Below are 15,892 nucleotides of genomic sequence, written 5' to 3' on the forward strand. Positions count from 1 at the left end.
CTGGAAAGTGAGGACGGAGTAATTGATTACAAATTACTGGATGGGAACATTAATAGGAATTCAACCCAGAGATGGAACAGACCTGTCGGAACTGGATGTACTATCTCCTTTCCAATGCAGGATCATTCCCTACCGCATGTTTTAGCACATTTAAGCCAGCTTACTAAGTGCTGAACATCACAGCCTGTAGAGGGGGAACAGATCGTCAGTGACAGATCACAGGTTACCTTTACATTATGTGGACAACTGATACTGATGTCAGCAGCCGGGAACATAGAATAATAGACCTCTGCCAACCCACAGCATATAACAGCACTTTAAAACAAAAGCCACTTTGCTGACGCTTTTGCCACATCCCAGGGCCATAAAAGAGTTGGCTATATGCCCCCGCATGCAGTCACAGTGGCATGACACTGGAGGTCATGAGCATGCACGCAGCAGTAAAGTTTGTTATGCCCCTTAATGCTAATTCAGCAAAGCATTTAAGCATGTACGTTAACTTAAACTCCCCTCTGAAGTCAAGGGGACTTAAGCGTGCGCTTAAGGGCTTTGATGTATAGAGACAAGCTGCTGCCTTGGGGCACTAAGGGCTCCAGGCTTTGCAGTGCTGTGTGTCCTTTATTCCTACTGACCCATTACCAGGACAATAGTGTCTGTGCAGCACCCAGCCCCTTACAGAGCTGAAGTTGCGTGCGGGACAGGGCTGGGCTCCTGGCCAGCACCCACCTTTACCACATAACCTCAGCCGGAAGCACAAGAGGAGTCATTGTTCATTTAAAAAAGCCATCAGAGCAAAGAGACTTTGGGGAGCATCATCTTTTGAGGTAAATAGGTCCATGTGCCTGGCCCGGGCACAGGGGACGGGCTTCTCGTACCATCAGGCCAAGGCAGCTGCAGGGCAGGTTAAGCCTTCACCAGCTCCTCTCCACAACTCCCACCCCCTCCTCCCCGATCTCTTTTGCTCTTTCCTTTCTTCCCTTCTCTTTCCCCATGCACCTGTCTCCTTCCCCTCATGCTCCCTGTCCCTGCTGCTGTCCCCTTAGCAGCCCCGACTCTGTGTACATACCCTGCCATACCCCTCTCCCCACCCCTCCCTCCCCATCTCCCATCCCATTTCTCTTGCTTCTCTCCACTGACTGTGTTTCCCCAGCCATAACCCCCTCCTATCCCTGCTGGGGATCGCAGCCCCCCCATCCCCTCTCCTGTCTCCCCAGTCCTCCAGCCCCTCTCCTCTCTGTGTCCTCCAGCTGCTTCCTCTTCTGAGCCCCACCTCCACCGCCTCCTAACCCACTGTGGTCCTCTAGTCCTGCCATTTCTCTCCCCACCCCCAGTCCCTATGGTCTCCTCCTGTGCCTTCACCAGCTTCCTCTCCTCTGCCCCATTACCCCTATGGGTCACCTATCATCCCCCCTCCTCTGCCCCATTACCCCCTATGGGTCCCCTATCATCCCCCCTCCTCTGCCCCATTACCCCCTATGGGTCCCCTATCATCCCCCCTCCTCTGCCCCATTACCCCCTATGGGTCCCCTATCATCCCCCCTCCTCTGCCCTATTACCCCCTATGGGTCCCCTATCATCCCCCCTCCTCTGCCCCATTACCCCCTATGGGTCCCCTATCATCCCCCCTCCTCGGCCCCATTACCCCCTATAGGTCCCCTATCACGCCCCCTCCCCTGCCCCATTGCCCTCTATGGGTCCCCCATCGCATCTCCCGCCCAGCCCCCTTCGATGCGGCAGGCTGACACAAAGGGGCGTGTCCTTCTCCATTGCCCCGCCCCCAGACCCCTGCATCCAGCTCCCGCAGCCACATGTAGGGGCGTGGCCTCGAGCCCCACCCTCCCGGCCAATGGGTTCAGCGCTGCTCCGCCATTGGGCTGCGGGGGAGCCGCCGAGCTCCAATTAGGGGCAGGGGGCGTGGCTCTAGGGCGGTGGCCGGCGACACGGGGTGGGCTTGGGGAGCCAATGGGAGCGGGACGGGCGGGGCCCAGCGGGAGGCACGTGCCCGGCCGCACGTGGCCGCGTGGCGCCCGCACTGAGCCGGGGGCGGGGACCGGGCACCGGGCTGGGGACTGGGACGGGCTGGGTGTGGAGCGGGGACGGAGCCGCCCAGGGGACAGAGCAGAGGGAGCGGAGCTGGGAACGAGATCAGGTGAGGAGCTGGAGGCTCGCTGGGATCCAGGGGGGCGGACGGACACGGGGCTCGGGCAGGGAGCTGGGAGCCGCTGCGGTGTGAGAACCCCTGGCCGGGGGGCGGACAGCAGGGATCGGGACCCCCCAGTCCGTCCCCGGCCAGGATCGGGCTCCTCCCCCCCCCCCAACCAGCCTGAGACCCGCCGGCATCAGGGATCGGGCTCCTCCCCCCCACCCAGCCTGAGACCCGCCGGCATCAGGGATCGGGCTCCTCCCCCCCCCCCCCAGCCTGGGACCCGCCGGCATCAGGGATCGGGCTCCTCCCCCCCCCCAGCCTGAGACCCGCCGGCATCGGGGATCGGGCTCCTCCCCCCCACCCAGCCTGAGACCCGCCGGCATCGGGGATCGGGCTCCTCCCCCCCCCCCAGCCTGGGACCCGCCGGCATCGGGGATCGGGCTCCTCCCCCCCACCCAGCCTGAGACCCGCCGGCATCGGGGATCGGGCTCCTCCCCCCCACCCAGCCTGAGACCCGCCGGCATCGGGGATCGGGCTCCTCCCCCACCCGCCCCCAGCCTGGGACCCGCCGGCATCGGGGATCGGGCTCCTCCCCCCCCCGCCCCCAGCCTGGGACCCGCCGGCATCGGGGATCGGGCTCCTCCCCCCCCCCGCCCCCAGCCTGGGACCCGCCGGCATCGGGGATCGGGCTCCTCCCCCCCCCGCCCCCAGCCTGGGACCCGCCGGCATCGGGGATCGGGCTCCTCCCCCCCCCGCCCCCAGCCTGGGACCCGCCGGCATCGGGGATCGGGCTCCTCCCCCCCCCGCCCCCAGCCTGGGACCCGCCGGCATCGGGGATCGGGCTCCTCCCCCCCCCGCCCCCAGCCTGGGACCCGCCGGCATCGGGGATCGGGCTCCTCCCCCCCACCCAGCCTGGGACCCGCCGGCATCGGGGATCGGGCTCCTCCCCCCCACCCAGCCTGAGACCCGCCGGCATCGGGGATCGGGCTCCTCCCCCCCCCCACCCAGCCTGGGACCCGCCGGCATCAGGGATCGGGCTCCTCCCCCCCCCCCAGCCTGGGACCCGCCGGCATCAGGGATCGGGCTCCCCCCCCCTCTCCCCCCAGCCTGGGACCCGCCCCCACCCCCGGTCTGTGACCTTCTGGCATCAGGGATCGGGCTCCTCAGACTCCCCTCCCCAGCCTGAGAACCGCCGGCATCAGGGATCGGGCTCCTCCCCCCCCCCCAGCCTGGGACCCGCCCCCACCCCCGGTCTGTGACCTGCTGGCATCGGGGATCGGGCTCCTCCCCTCTGCCCCCGCCTGGGATCAGGTGAAAGGACCCTGTGCCATTGGGGGGATCAGGGGATTTCCCTCCCCCACATGTGCGCCCCCTGGGAGGATTCTCTTTTCTGACCAGAATGTGGGGATCCAGACCCCCCCCACACGCTTTTCTGTGGAGTGTCCGGATCCCGGCATTGTCCCCGGGCACAGAGGAGTCCGATCCGGATCGCGGGGGCAAGCATTGCAGCTCCCCACCAATCCCAGGAGCAACCCTGACCCCTGGGAGCACGCATGGGGCTTGGAGATTAACCTGCCCTGTGTTTGAAGGGTGGTGACCTGAGTGTGGAAGGGAAGGGGGATATGGAGGGTGTATGTGCAGTAGTTTGACCAGATGTCCTGATTTTATAGGGACAGTCCCGATATTTAGGGCTTTGTCTTATATAGGAGCCTATTACCCCCCCCACACACACACGACCCGATTTTTCACATTTGCTATCTGGTCACCCTAGTGTTCAGGGGATTCTGCATGAGGGATGCAAGGACTGTGTGTGCATGAATGGTAGGGAGGGGCAGGGTGTGAATGGCAGTGACTTGAGTGTGTAACACGTGAGTAGTGCGTGTGCTGGGATGAGTGCGTGAATGGCGGGGAGAGGGGGGGCATGGAGGGCGTGCATATATGTGTGTGTGTGTGTGTGTGTGTTGGAGAGGGAAGGACCAGGGAGAGTGTGTTCCTGCTTGCAGAAGGGGAGGCCAGGGCTGCGTGTGTGAGAATTCGACCAGCGTGCAGGGCTCATTGTGTCCCGTGGCATGGGGACAGCCGTGTCCATGATTGCAGCAGACATCCAGACAGCACGACTCTTGGTGTCGAGGAGCGGATGCGTGTTTAATCTAGGTCAGCAACGTGCGGTGGTGGCTGGGTGCGTTGCAGGCGAGGTGCTTGCTAGGCTCTGGGTGAAGGGAAGGAGGAACGAAACTGATTCTCAGGGTGGTGACCCTGGACGGGTTTAGTGGAAGGAGGTTTGCTGGGGACGAAGGAGCTGCCGTGGGGGCTCCTACTCGAGATCTCCTACTGAGTTCCAAGAATAGCGGGTTGGTTTCTTTAGCAAAGGGACTGGAGGGTGCTGCTGGCTCTGAAGTTAGGAGGGGGGTGATGGGTCTTGTAAGAAGCAGGGATGCGGCTGAGGCTGGCATGTGGCACCAGGGGGTTGATTACTTCGGGGGGAGACATGGGGTATAGGGAGAAGGGAATGTTTTGTAGCAAAGAGAGCGGGACTCCCACCCCTCCATCGAGTCACCGCCAAGTCACTCTGAACTGTAAAAACAGCTGAGGGCAACTTGTAGGTTAACTTGCCCCTGTCGTTCCCCAGCCTTCTTGGATAAAACACCTGCTGCACTTGGAAACCACCTCCTTTGCCGCTGCAGAGAGAGCCCAGCACCAGACCAGGAAACACCCAGGCAGATTGAATTCCCAGCAAGGTGGACACAACCCTTCATCCGTTTATTGAGTCCCGGAGGGATACCTGTGTAGGTGCGTTGGGCTAGGCCTAAAAAACAACAAGACGTGTGTATACCAAAAATCCCACGCGTGTGTGTGCGTGCGCGCGCACACACAGAGCATGCCATGTAGGGAAAGGCGGGTGGGGGTGGTGAGTGTGTTGATCCCTTCTGCTCCTAGGAAGTGGGTGCAGGATGGCAGGGATCTTAGCGATGCTGCGTATCTTGTGTGTGGTTTGGGATCTTTTGGGGGTGGAAGCCACTTGTGACTGTTTTATGACATTGGCTGCGTGAAGCATGCCCTTAGAACAGCCTCTCCAGGATTTCTCCCTGCCTGCCATTCTCTGTTGGCCAATTTACCGGTGAAATGCCACATTTCTCACTTAGGGGTTGTTGATTTCTCTCCAGCTGTTTGGCTGGCAGCAGGGTAGTTGCTGTGAGGTGGCAGTAGGCATCTCTCTAAAACAGGGCAGGAGAATAAAGCGTAGAAGTGTCTCATCTTTGTCTGCCTCTCCATGGAGGAAAGGGTTACAGATTTTTGTCTGCCTGCAGTGATGGGGAGCGTGGGAAGGCTGGAGCCCTCCCGTCCCTAAGTTTATGATCCTATGTTGCCCAGTAGCTGGGGCCAGTGCTCTGTTACAGAGACCGCAGGTGCTGACTGCATTGAGTCAGCCAGACAGTCCCTTTCAAATCAGACTGTCACACCCTGCTCTTATCTCTAGTGTATTGGAGAAACCTTTTCTCATTTAGATGTGTAGTTTGTCCTCTGCTTATTTTACCCTCAAGGGCCGGGTTTAACTCTTGCATTGAACAGCTCCAAGGTTCTCTGATTTTTATTTTATTTTATTTTATTTTAATTCACTTGTTTCCTGTCTGGTGGGCACTTGTGTTTAGTATGTTGACTTATGAGCTGTTCGTTTTATACCAGTCCAAATCAAAAGGACACAGACAATATCACTCTAGTATTACATTGTTAGTGGTCACTTTTGTACCCTAGGGTTGCTAACATTTTCGATGAGTAAACATGTTCTCGATGCACCACAGAAGTGGTTTAACGGGTCGATTTGGTTCTGCAGAAAAGAGATCTTAAGAAACTAAGACTGATCAGAGAGAGAGAGAGAGAGTGTTTGTTTAATGCCAGTTTTTGTTTTGTTTGAAACCTTTTCCCTACTGTGTTTGCAACCCAAACCTTGGAGCACCTGTCCATGTGAGCCAGAAAATGAAACATCACATTATATGTTTCAGTGTGTCCAAGTGGAAGCAACCCCACTCCCTTCCCCAAGGGGAAAGGTCCTGGTCTCTGAGGGTACATCTACACTACAGCGGGGAGTCGATTTAAGATACGCAAATTCAGCTACGTGAATAGCGTAGCTGAATTCGACGTATCACAGCCGACTTACCCCGTTGTGAGGACGGCGGCAAAATCGACTTCTGCGGCTTTTTGTCGGCGGTGCTTACTCCCACCTCCGCTGGTGGAGTTAGAGCGCCGATTCAGGGATCGATTGTCGCGTCCCGACGGGACGCGATAAATCGATCCCCGAGAGGTCGATTTCTACCCGCCGATTCAGGCGGGTAGTATAGACCAGACCTGAGTCGGGTTCCTACTGCTGCCTTAATACACATAAGAATTGTGTTTCCCCTTCTTAATATTTAGCAGACCGTGCTGTAAAACCGGGCAGGACATGTAGCTTTTTCCCAACTGATTTTGAAGCTGCCTGTGTCCGTGGCAATGAGGTTGCTAGGATATTTTTGTTGTCCATATCCTGTAATGCTCCTACAGGGAGTAATGCCACCCAGGGCGGCAAAGGAAGCCTGTCGTGAACTTTGCACCCTCCCCCACCTCACTAGTTCAGGCTCTGTGTATGTCACTCCGCCTCGCGCTCCCGTCGAGTGTCTGGGAGTTGACTTGGGCACCCACCCGCTGCAGGGCTGCTCTGTGGACCCTTCTGGCTGCCCCCGACAATGAAATCTAGTGGGTGCCTTGTCCCGGTGCAGACCCGATGGGAACAGATTGGTCGCATCTGGAACAGCTTCTGCTGGCAAGCTCTATCCAGGAACTGCAACTGCCCAGGGTCCATTTGGCTCCCTTTGTCTTTACCCCTTTGTTTTCAGCCGCCTCCCCCCAGTAAACCAGCGGAGAGTTTGATTTTTAGCTGACCCCGAGGAAATTATTCTAAAGCCTCCTTCTGCTCAGCAGCCGTGCTAAGAGCCGCTGGGCTGTAGGGTCTGGGGATGCCAGAGAGGCAGACGGTAGGATCTCTAAGGCATCTTTTGTTGCTGTTACTGGCATCTTCTTCATTTGTTTGCCCGTTTTTGGTCCCTGACAGGTTCCCGCAGCCATGGAGTCCCCCAACAGCATGTCGTCCTGCGAGTCTCTGTATTCGGTCGACAGCGCCGCCAGCGACGAAGAGGACAAGTGTTACGACTTCGGCGTCTTCCTGTCGGACTGCGAGAGCGAGGTAGGCGGTTTGAGCCGCCGGAGAGACGCCCGCTCTGGAGGGGAGAGGATTCTCTTTTCTCCCAAGTCGGCATGGACTAGCCCCAGCCTGCCGGGCCGGGACTGCAAACGCAGGACAGTGAAACCCACTTTGCAGAGCTCTGCTAGACAACGGCCGTCGAGTCAGTGCGGCCGGTTTCCCGGGGCGTTGGAAGGCAGATACCCCTCCGCCTGCGCTTGTTTGATGGACGGGGATGGCAGCCTGGCTGGGAGGACTCTGAGCCAGAAGAGGATGGAGAGCGGACGGAAGCGTCTGATCCGTCCCGCGGGGGAGAGGGAATACCCCGAGTATGCTGCAAAGCCCGCTGCCCACGGGATAAAAAGGCAAAGGAATGGGGAAACGGAGATGAGGGAAGCTCCGACGTTGCCCTTGACCGACGGCGACCGGTTGTTTGCCCAGAAGGTGAGTTCCATGAGAATATCCGGGGAAGCGGGTGTCAGCAGGGAGGGAGTTACCTGGGAAGGGGTGAAATGTGCGATCAAATGAGACATGAGGCCTGATCCAGGCTGGGATTTCTCCCCTGCCGGCTTGATGCACCAATGCCATTGGCAAAGCCTCGCTCTCTTTGCACCTTTGATCGCACCAAGGCCCTGTAGACGCTGAAGCTGGTGGGTGGAATACGTGGTGTGAGCCTGCTGGACATCTGGCCGTCTGTGTTATTAGTGTCAGGGGGGTTGTGCCTCAGTTTCCCATGTGCCGTGGCCAGTGCAGACTCAGATGTGAGCTGGGCACCCTATGGACTGGAAAAAATTGAGGGCAGTGGGGAAGGACTAGCATGGGGAAGGAAAACGGTTGGTCAGCGTCATCGTAATAGTGAAAGGATGGGAATTGGAATTCTTGCAGTCACTTGCATTAGCACCATGAGCCCTTCAGGATTAGTGGTGTGAAGTATTCATACTGCAGCAATGTGTAAGAGCCCCAGTCGTGGACCATACCCTGGTGCTAGGCGCTGTACAGACCCTGGTGCTAGGCGCTGTACAGACCCTGGTGCTAGGCACTGTACAGACTCAGAACAAAGACTGTCCCTGCTCCCAAAAGCTTACAGTCTGAGGAGGGTCATGAAATCAGATGTAATAAGTGCATTACTGGGGATTAAAGCGAGTGCTTTAGAGCCCACCTCGTTGTATTCACACCTCGCCGCCCCACACAGCTGCACAGGTGCAAAACTAGCCCCAGGGATGCGTCAGGGAGAGGTGTGTGCGGAGGGGTTGGGGGGAGCCCAGAAGGGGGATCGTCCCGGACGGGCTGGCTCACTTTCTGTGCTCCTTCTCTGCAGTGCCGGGAACTCCAGGGCTTCATCAGGCCTCTCGCAGAGCTTCTGAACGGGCTGAAGAAAGGCCGCTACGAACGAGGTAAGTGCTGTTCCTCGCGCTTGTCCCTCCCCAGAGTGTCTGACGCCGCCACGCGGCTATTTAACCGCAGGGAATTATTTCCCCTCTCTCCCCATTTTGATCCCTAAATCAGAGGCCAGTGGCCATCTCCGGGCTTCTTGCTGGAGTGGCATTCAGAGGGTGGGAGAATTGGGGACCAGTGAGAAACAGCTGCTGCCTGGCGCGGGGAGTTGCCCACTGCACGGTTTCCCCTGTCTGAGCTCTTTGTGTGGCTGGTCCAGGGTTTTCCTGCCTCCCCCCTCCCCCTCCTTCTTAATATCGCCCTCTTTCAATCAGCCCTTTGTTCCTTCTGGGGCCCCAAACGGAGCAGGGCAGACAGCTTTACCTGGCACTTGTCTGCTCCGGGACATAAACGGCCTCAGGACGGGGCTGGGTTGGGAGCAAACGAAGGAGTGGCGGGGACATGTATGATCCATAAGGGGGATGGGATGGGCAATTAGAGCTGCCCACGCTGCAGTTGCCACTTTAGAGACAGAACAGAAAACCCCAAAGGGCTCGATCTGCTCCCAGCCCAGCGCCACGGTGAGAGGCCGGGGGTTTTGTAAGAGCTGGGCAAGTTGGGTGCTGGAAACCCAGCTGTAAGTGTCACATTGGGAGCTGAGCGCGTTGGCTGACCCTGGCCCCAGTTGTGGCGCTGCACGCTTGGCAATCTGGTTCTGAGATCACATCCCCGAGGAAAGCGGTGGCATCTCGCATTCGTTTTCCATGCTTCCTGTGCATATAAATGCGTGCGCTAGATTAAGGACCTGTAATCACCACCATGGGGGGGAAGAGGATTTCTGGCTCCTGTAACGTGCATGTGTTGGACGGCAGAATTTCTCACTCTCTATAAGGGTGCATCCAGGGCTTTACCCCAGTGCTAAAGATGCCTTCTCCCAGGACCAGATTCTGAGCTCTGTTACGCTACGGTGACTCCTTTGACTTCTGTGAATTTACTCCTCATTGATGTGACTGAGATCAGAATCTGGCCCTTCATTATGGATTCATTAACGCTTGTAAAGTGCTCTGTAAGTGGTAAGGATCCAAATGCCGTTGAGAGAATGGGCCAGATTCCCCGCTGGTATAAATCAATGTCGTGCCGCTGAAGTCAGCAGATCTATGCCGAGGATCTGGCCCAATCCCTCTGACTTCTTTTTCCCAGCGTGGGGTCATTTCATCATCTTGGCCCTATGACTCAATCACCCGTTGTGTTTACATATTAATCTGATTACATCTGCTAGCAGGCGGCTGCCCTGCCCTGGAATGGGAAGGGATTTGAGGATCTAATGGGTGTCGCAGCTCTGAGATCCTGTATATTCTAGGATACTAGAGTAGATACGGGTGCTTTACCATTGCTCAGTACTTAAGAGACTAGTGTGTTACGTACCCAACACTCATTGTTTTCCCCTTATTCCTCTGCCCCCGAAAAGAATTGAAGGGCCAGATGTGGGCTAATGTGTAGTCTGTTGGCATTAGCTTATTCCCTTTACAAGATCTTCTCTGAATTCCTTCTTTCTGTTTTTAGCACTCTCCTGAGCCCTCACCTTAATTTCTGCCCCTGGGTTGACTGTGCTAAATTGCCTAGTAAAGAAGGCCATTGTAAGCTGCATTGATCGCAGCGTGAGCTGAGAAATTCCCAGGGAGCTGCTTGTGCTTTGTATCGCTGCTTTCCTGCCCTGAGAACACGCTGTTGGAAATCTGAAAGAGCAGGCTTTCATTGAAGCTCCCGCTCGGCGCTGAGAGCCTGCTCTCCTTTCTCTCTCAGCGGGCTGGTTACACGTGTCTCTGTGCGTGCGAGTTCCATCAGCCAGACACGTGTCGCGCTGCCTGCTTGTGTCACGCCCACTCTTGGCTGTGAAGAAATGATTATGGCTCGGAATAACGTGCAAGAAGGCAGCTGGTGTGGCGTGATACCTGCCCTTCAGAAAGTCATCACATGGTGCTAATAGAGCCCCAGGGGCACCTGCTTCTCCAGTATACAAACCCTTTTCCATGCTGGCTGCATTACGTGGGTGACTTCTCCTAGTACAACAGCCTCCGCTACAAGGAGCAGAGGCTGCAATTCACTGTATCTGCAGTGGGAGGGCAAAGACATGACAACATCTCAGCCCCCCCGCATTGTGCTGGCCTTTTCCTCCAGCTAATCTGAGGGCTAGGTTCTCGCGTCTGTCCACGCTGCATGTAATTGGCGTGATCTCTCCATAATCTCCCCTGGGTAATCAGAGTCTGAGCAGTGTGGAGGCTGAATCAGCCTGGCCGTGGCTTCCCAAGCGACTGCCTTCTCTCGCAGCAGTAAAGTTGGTTCGGTTTGTTTGTAAACTAATAGCCTTGCTCTGTTTTTTATTCCGCCCCCCAGGATTAAGCAGCTTCCAGCGGAGCGTGGCCATGGACAGGATTCAGAGGATAGTTGGAGTCCTGCAAAAGCCAGAAATGGGGTAAGCGTCTCCTCCGCAAAATCATTATAAGAGCTCCGCAGAGGTTGGTGTGTGACTGGCTGTGGGAGGGAGAGACAGACCGTGCACAGACTCTGTCCAGCGTTTCCAGCATCAGCAAACTCCTGTGCTGTTTCCTTGAGAACGTCAGTGCCCCGGGTCGCTTGCAGTTTGACTCGCAGGCGCCCCAGGTTAAACACCCCCGGGGCTGAGGTCTGCCTTGGGTGTCAGTAGAGAAATAGCTGGATTCTTCCTGGCACTATCATTCTGCTACTCCTGGTGGTTGATTCCCCCACTGGCAGCAATCACCCATGACTGGTAGTGCTGGACTGCACCTAGGGTGACCAGATAGCAAATGTGAAAAATCGGGACAGGGGGTGGGGGGTAATTGGAGCCTATATAAGAAAAAGACGCAAAAATCAGGACTGTCCCTATAAAATCGGGACATCTGGTCACACTAACTGCACCGTTGCACTCTGGGCTTTTCGAACCGAGCCAAGTCCTGGCACTCGTTGAAACCACAAATCACTTGCTACCCTCGTCCCTTTTCTTCACTGAAATCTAATCCTATGGCAGAGCGAAGCCCTGGGGAGGGAGGGAGACATTCCTTTTGGACAAAGGGGAGGGGAGGCATCAAAGTACTGAATTTCTGCTATTCTGTAACTTGAATTCAAAGCCCAGATCTTAAAAGTTGAGGCCCATCTTTTTGTTGGGGGAACTTGGCCTGTTTTGGAGGTGTCTCTGAAAGAGAGGCAGCCGTACGGAATAACAGGGCAGTCTCCTTGCTGCGGGGAGCCTGACTGTCTCTTCTTTCTCACGTTAATTGTGTGATACCTGTGCAAGGCGCTAGGCTGTGACCGGTCTGTCTGGGCTCAGCAGGGTAAAACTGCACAACGATCTCCCCTGGCTTGAGAGGAACCCCCTGTTTCTTTCCTCATCTTGCAGGGAGCGATACCTGGGCACCCTGCTGCAGGTAGAAATGATGCTGAAAGTTTGGTTCCCTCATGTCGCCTTGAACAGTTCCTGTCCTGATTCCAATCCAGCAGAGCATGCACGCAAGCTGGCGAAGGTAAGGGGGCTTCCTTGCTGGGTAACCGGTCTATTCAACCCCTTCCATCTGTATACGGATTAAAGGCCCATGGATGAGGCTCCTCTAGGTCTGTTCTTGTCCGAGCGATGTGCTGTTTGGCAAACTTGGAGGTAGCTGTCCCTTGGGAGAGAGGTGGGAATTACTAGTAGAACTGCAGCATGTAAAAGCTTCGGTCCAGCAGAATGAGGATGGAGCTGGGTCTGTGGCAGGTGGGATGCTGGCTGGGGGGAGGAACTTCTGTGGCACATGCTGCACTGGGGACATGGGTGAAGTGGGTCCTATAGGGGCTTGCCTGGTGTCCGTGAGGGCCATGTGTTGCCGAGAGGTCTGTCTGGTCTCCCCATGGGAGCTGTGGGTTCCTCCTTGCCCGCTCTTGCCACATCTGTTGGCCTTGCGGGGAGCTCCAGCAGGTAGGCCATATTGGCTGTAGCAGCCAAGGCTCTTGAAAGTCAACGCCGTCTCAGCCTAAGGTGCCCCCTTTCTCCCCTCTCCTTCAGCAGTCCCACCCCAAGCCTTCAGCAGTGGACAGCTCCGCAGGAAAGCCCGCAGTGCCCAGCAAAGACTCTGTCCAAAGCCCCGCTGTGGAGAAGCTGCACCTCACGGACCCGGCCGCAGCCGACGGCAAAGCTGACGCGGTGTGGAGGGAGCAGGCCTGCTTTCTGGCCGACTGGTCTGCCATGAACTTGACCTGGATGCACACCTCACCCATCTGCAACCCGCCACTGGGGCTGGCGAACCTAGGGCACTTGAATGCTGCTTTCAGCCAGGCCCTGCTCGGACCAAACGCTTGCGGGGTCATTCTCTTCCTCCACAACAACCTGACAGCCCCCGCGCCCTTCTTCCGCTCCACCTCCGTCACTCCTGACAAGAGCTCGCCCGCCTACTGCCACCCCACGCAACCTCCGGGTACGGGAGACCCCCCGAGATGCCAGAGTGTGCCCGGGGCCATGGAAGCAGGGAGCTACGTGCTTAGCCAGCATCCGGGCAGCCACTCCAAATCTTTGCCTCACTTGCCCTCCTCCAGCAAGGAATCCAAGCCAGCAGCCGCTTGGACTGGGAATCGGGAGTCAGAACTGCTGGCTAGGAAAGGGCCCGTGTATTCTTCTTGATGCTCGACTTGAGGCACTTCCCAAAATGTGTGAATTTAATTTCTTTTTTTATTTCTGCCTTTTTTTCTTTTCTTTTTTTTTTTTTAAAGTAAAACATTTCACGCCTGTGTAAAAGTCTGATAAACTTCCAGGAGGAAAAAAATTAATGTTATTAAAAGGTTTAAACCAGAGCAGTTTCCAGATGAATGTGATCTTTGTTGATAAATGCTCGACGGTGGAAATGCACTTCCCCTGCCCGCCCCTCCGTTAATACCTGGTCGGTCCAGCGGCACCAATGCTTGTGCTTCTCTAGAGCCTTTCAGGTCAATGTGAACTCCGTTAACTAAGACTTGCACCCTCCCCTGGGAGGTAGATAAATTGTCATGCATATTTTGGGTGTGGGACTGAGAGCCCAGAACTCCTGGGTTCTAATTTCAGTTCTCTCACACATGGCTGTGGGACAAGTCCACTCTCTTTGTGACTCGGTTTCTCCATCTGTAAAACAAGGAGACTACTTGTGTACAACACGGTGAACCTAGCTAGTAGGTACTGCCGACTGCAAAGTAAGCTGAGACCAGTCCCACAGCTCGTAGCCTCTCTTTCACCAATACATATCGAACTAGAGAATACAGCGCCTGGCACATCTCTGAAAGGCTGAGGGGAGAGACAGGAAGTGCAAACTGCTAACGGTGTAGTATGCCTAAGTATATTATTAAGACCATCTCCCAGGAGAATGGGCTGCTCTTGTATAAGACAGGAGTGGCTGTGCATCGTTGGATCACGTTCCCTGGCATAACACACCCTCCTTGCATGTTTCTAAACCAGGCTCACACAATTCACATGTATAGTTGAACAAAGCCTTTGCCTTAACACCTTATATTTTGGTGCCTTTTGGTCTGATGGATCCCGTGACATCAGGCAAACTCCTGAAGGCCCTCCTCACCTGCTACTAGAGTGCACCTAGTTCTGGAGTGGAACGTGTAGTCACTGTTGGCAGGCAGTAACGCCACTACATGTGTTCCAGGGCAGGAAGTGGAAAAACAATCCTAGAAATGACAAGGGGATTGAGGCAGGCGAGGATGGGTATTTGGGTTGGATGCCAGAACTCTTGCAATAATTGGCATGGGATCTTTAGTGATGACAAGGGGTCAGATTGTGGTTGTCTTGTCACCCAAGAAACCAACTGCAGTGGCAGCATCTCCCATCCCCAAGCTACAACACGGCCTCAGGACGGACGTGGAGGTGAGAGCTGCATTTTTTATTATTTGTGTTACCATAGCCCAGGAGTGCCTGGTGCTAGGCGCTGTACAAACACAGGACAAAAAGACAGTCCCTGCCCCAAGGGACTTAAAATGTAAGTATGTAACTGAATTGCAGATGTGTTCTCTGGCATCTTGAATTTTCCATGTCTCCCACTTCAGTACTAACCCAGCCGCGGCCACGTGGTAGAATGGGATCCCAGCAACGGATGCTGTAGTTGCAGTGGAGCGGGTAAGGACAGCATTTGCTGTTACACTGATAACCTAAACCAGTTCAGCCTGAGTAAATGAAAGCTGCTCAATGACTTGCTAACCAATGGTCCTGATTACTTGGGTTTTGGGCTCCAGGAGGCGCCTTCTATTGTCAAAGCAAAAAGCCGCCCTGTGTTTTGAAAGGCATCTGTGCTTGCTCACCCAAAACACCTGTCCACACGAGGCAGAACACACTGCAGGCTGTATGTTGCCCTTAAAGCTGTTTGATTTTAAGGGGGGCGGTGGGAAGGCTCAAAGCTACCTTCACTGTGCTTGAAGAACATGGTGCGATGTGGCTTTCTCAAGTGTTACACTGCATGACAATGTGCTGCTTGTTTTTTGTTGTTGTTTTTTAAGAGAATTAAAGATGAAACCTTTAAAGCTGGCTTTAATCCTACCATTCTTATTTAAGCAATGGCATGTGCTGATCAGTTAGCTGCCTTCTGATGGATGTTGACCATACAGGACTAGGGTTTGAAACTCTAAACTAAGCCTCGATAAAATGTCCCCTTTATATCTTTTTGGAATAAACTGTCCTGCAAAAAATGGATTGGAACTCAGTAAACACAAGTCAGAGATTTTATGAAAAAGAAAGATTCAATTTGCATGGTGGGGCACGTTTTAAGAGGGTGAGTGGGAAATGCATGTTATTGGGCACTGGAAGGAAAAGCTGATGGCAGAAGAACATGAGGCAGAAAATGACGCTGGACGGCCGCTGGGGTATCCCGGGTGGATCTAAAGGCCTATTCATCCACCAAGAGATTAGCAGGGGATCCTGCAGACTGGGCTGCCATGGTTGCAAACTTCCAGGAATGGAGAAGCCACCTAAGAAGACAGTAATCTGTCCGTGTAAAGCAGGCAGTTACTCTAGCTAATAACAAGTTGAAAAGTTTTCATTAAACCCCAACCCGTTTTTTTTTTCTACTGTCAGTTTTCCAAAAACACACAAGCCCTCGTGGATGATGGACGCATCTGTTCCCGCAACAAAACTGCGGGGCGAA

General features: G+C 55.4%; 1 protein-coding gene across 3 annotated transcripts; it reads left to right on the forward strand.

Moving 5' to 3' along the window:
- The first annotated feature begins 2,069 nt into the window (after nt 1-2,069).
- On the forward strand, nt 2,070-13,571 carry CIART (circadian associated repressor of transcription). Of its 3 annotated transcripts, none has more exons than XM_054011052.1 (7): nt 2,070-2,149; nt 4,776-4,936; nt 7,230-7,802; nt 8,677-8,752; nt 11,127-11,205; nt 12,148-12,271; nt 12,790-13,571. In XM_054011052.1, exons 3-7 carry the CDS (start codon nt 7,242-7,244, stop codon nt 13,399-13,401), a joined length of 1,452 nt encoding a protein of 483 aa, XP_053867027.1. In that variant the 5' UTR covers nt 2,070-2,149; nt 4,776-4,936; nt 7,230-7,241; the 3' UTR covers nt 13,402-13,571. The 3 variants fall into 3 exon arrangements, with proteins under 3 accessions (XP_053867027.1, XP_053867029.1, XP_053867028.1); XM_054011053.1 differs by lacking the exon at nt 2,070-2,149 and adding an exon at nt 3,408-4,300; XM_054011054.1 differs by lacking the exon at nt 4,776-4,936 and having other exon boundaries at nt 2,121-2,149.
- The last annotated feature ends 2,321 nt before the right edge of the window (nt 13,572-15,892 follow it).

The sequence above is a fragment of the Malaclemys terrapin genome, chromosome 21, assembly GCF_027887155.1.
Source record: "Malaclemys terrapin pileata isolate rMalTer1 chromosome 21, rMalTer1.hap1, whole genome shotgun sequence".
In the NCBI taxonomy this organism is placed as follows: domain Eukaryota; kingdom Metazoa; phylum Chordata; order Testudines; family Emydidae; genus Malaclemys; species Malaclemys terrapin.

Coding starts and splice junctions, on each gene's coding strand:
- CIART (XM_054011052.1), top strand. CDS start 7,242: ATGGAGTCCCCCAACAGCATGTCGTCCTGCGAGTCTCTGTATTCGGTC. Junction 7,803..8,676: donor ACCGGTTGTTTGCCCAGAAG/GTGAGTTCCATG, acceptor CCTTCTCTGCAG/TGCCGGGAACTCCAGGGCTT. Junction 12,272..12,789: donor ATGCACGCAAGCTGGCGAAG/GTAAGGGGGCTT, acceptor CCTCTCCTTCAG/CAGTCCCACCCCAAGCCTTC.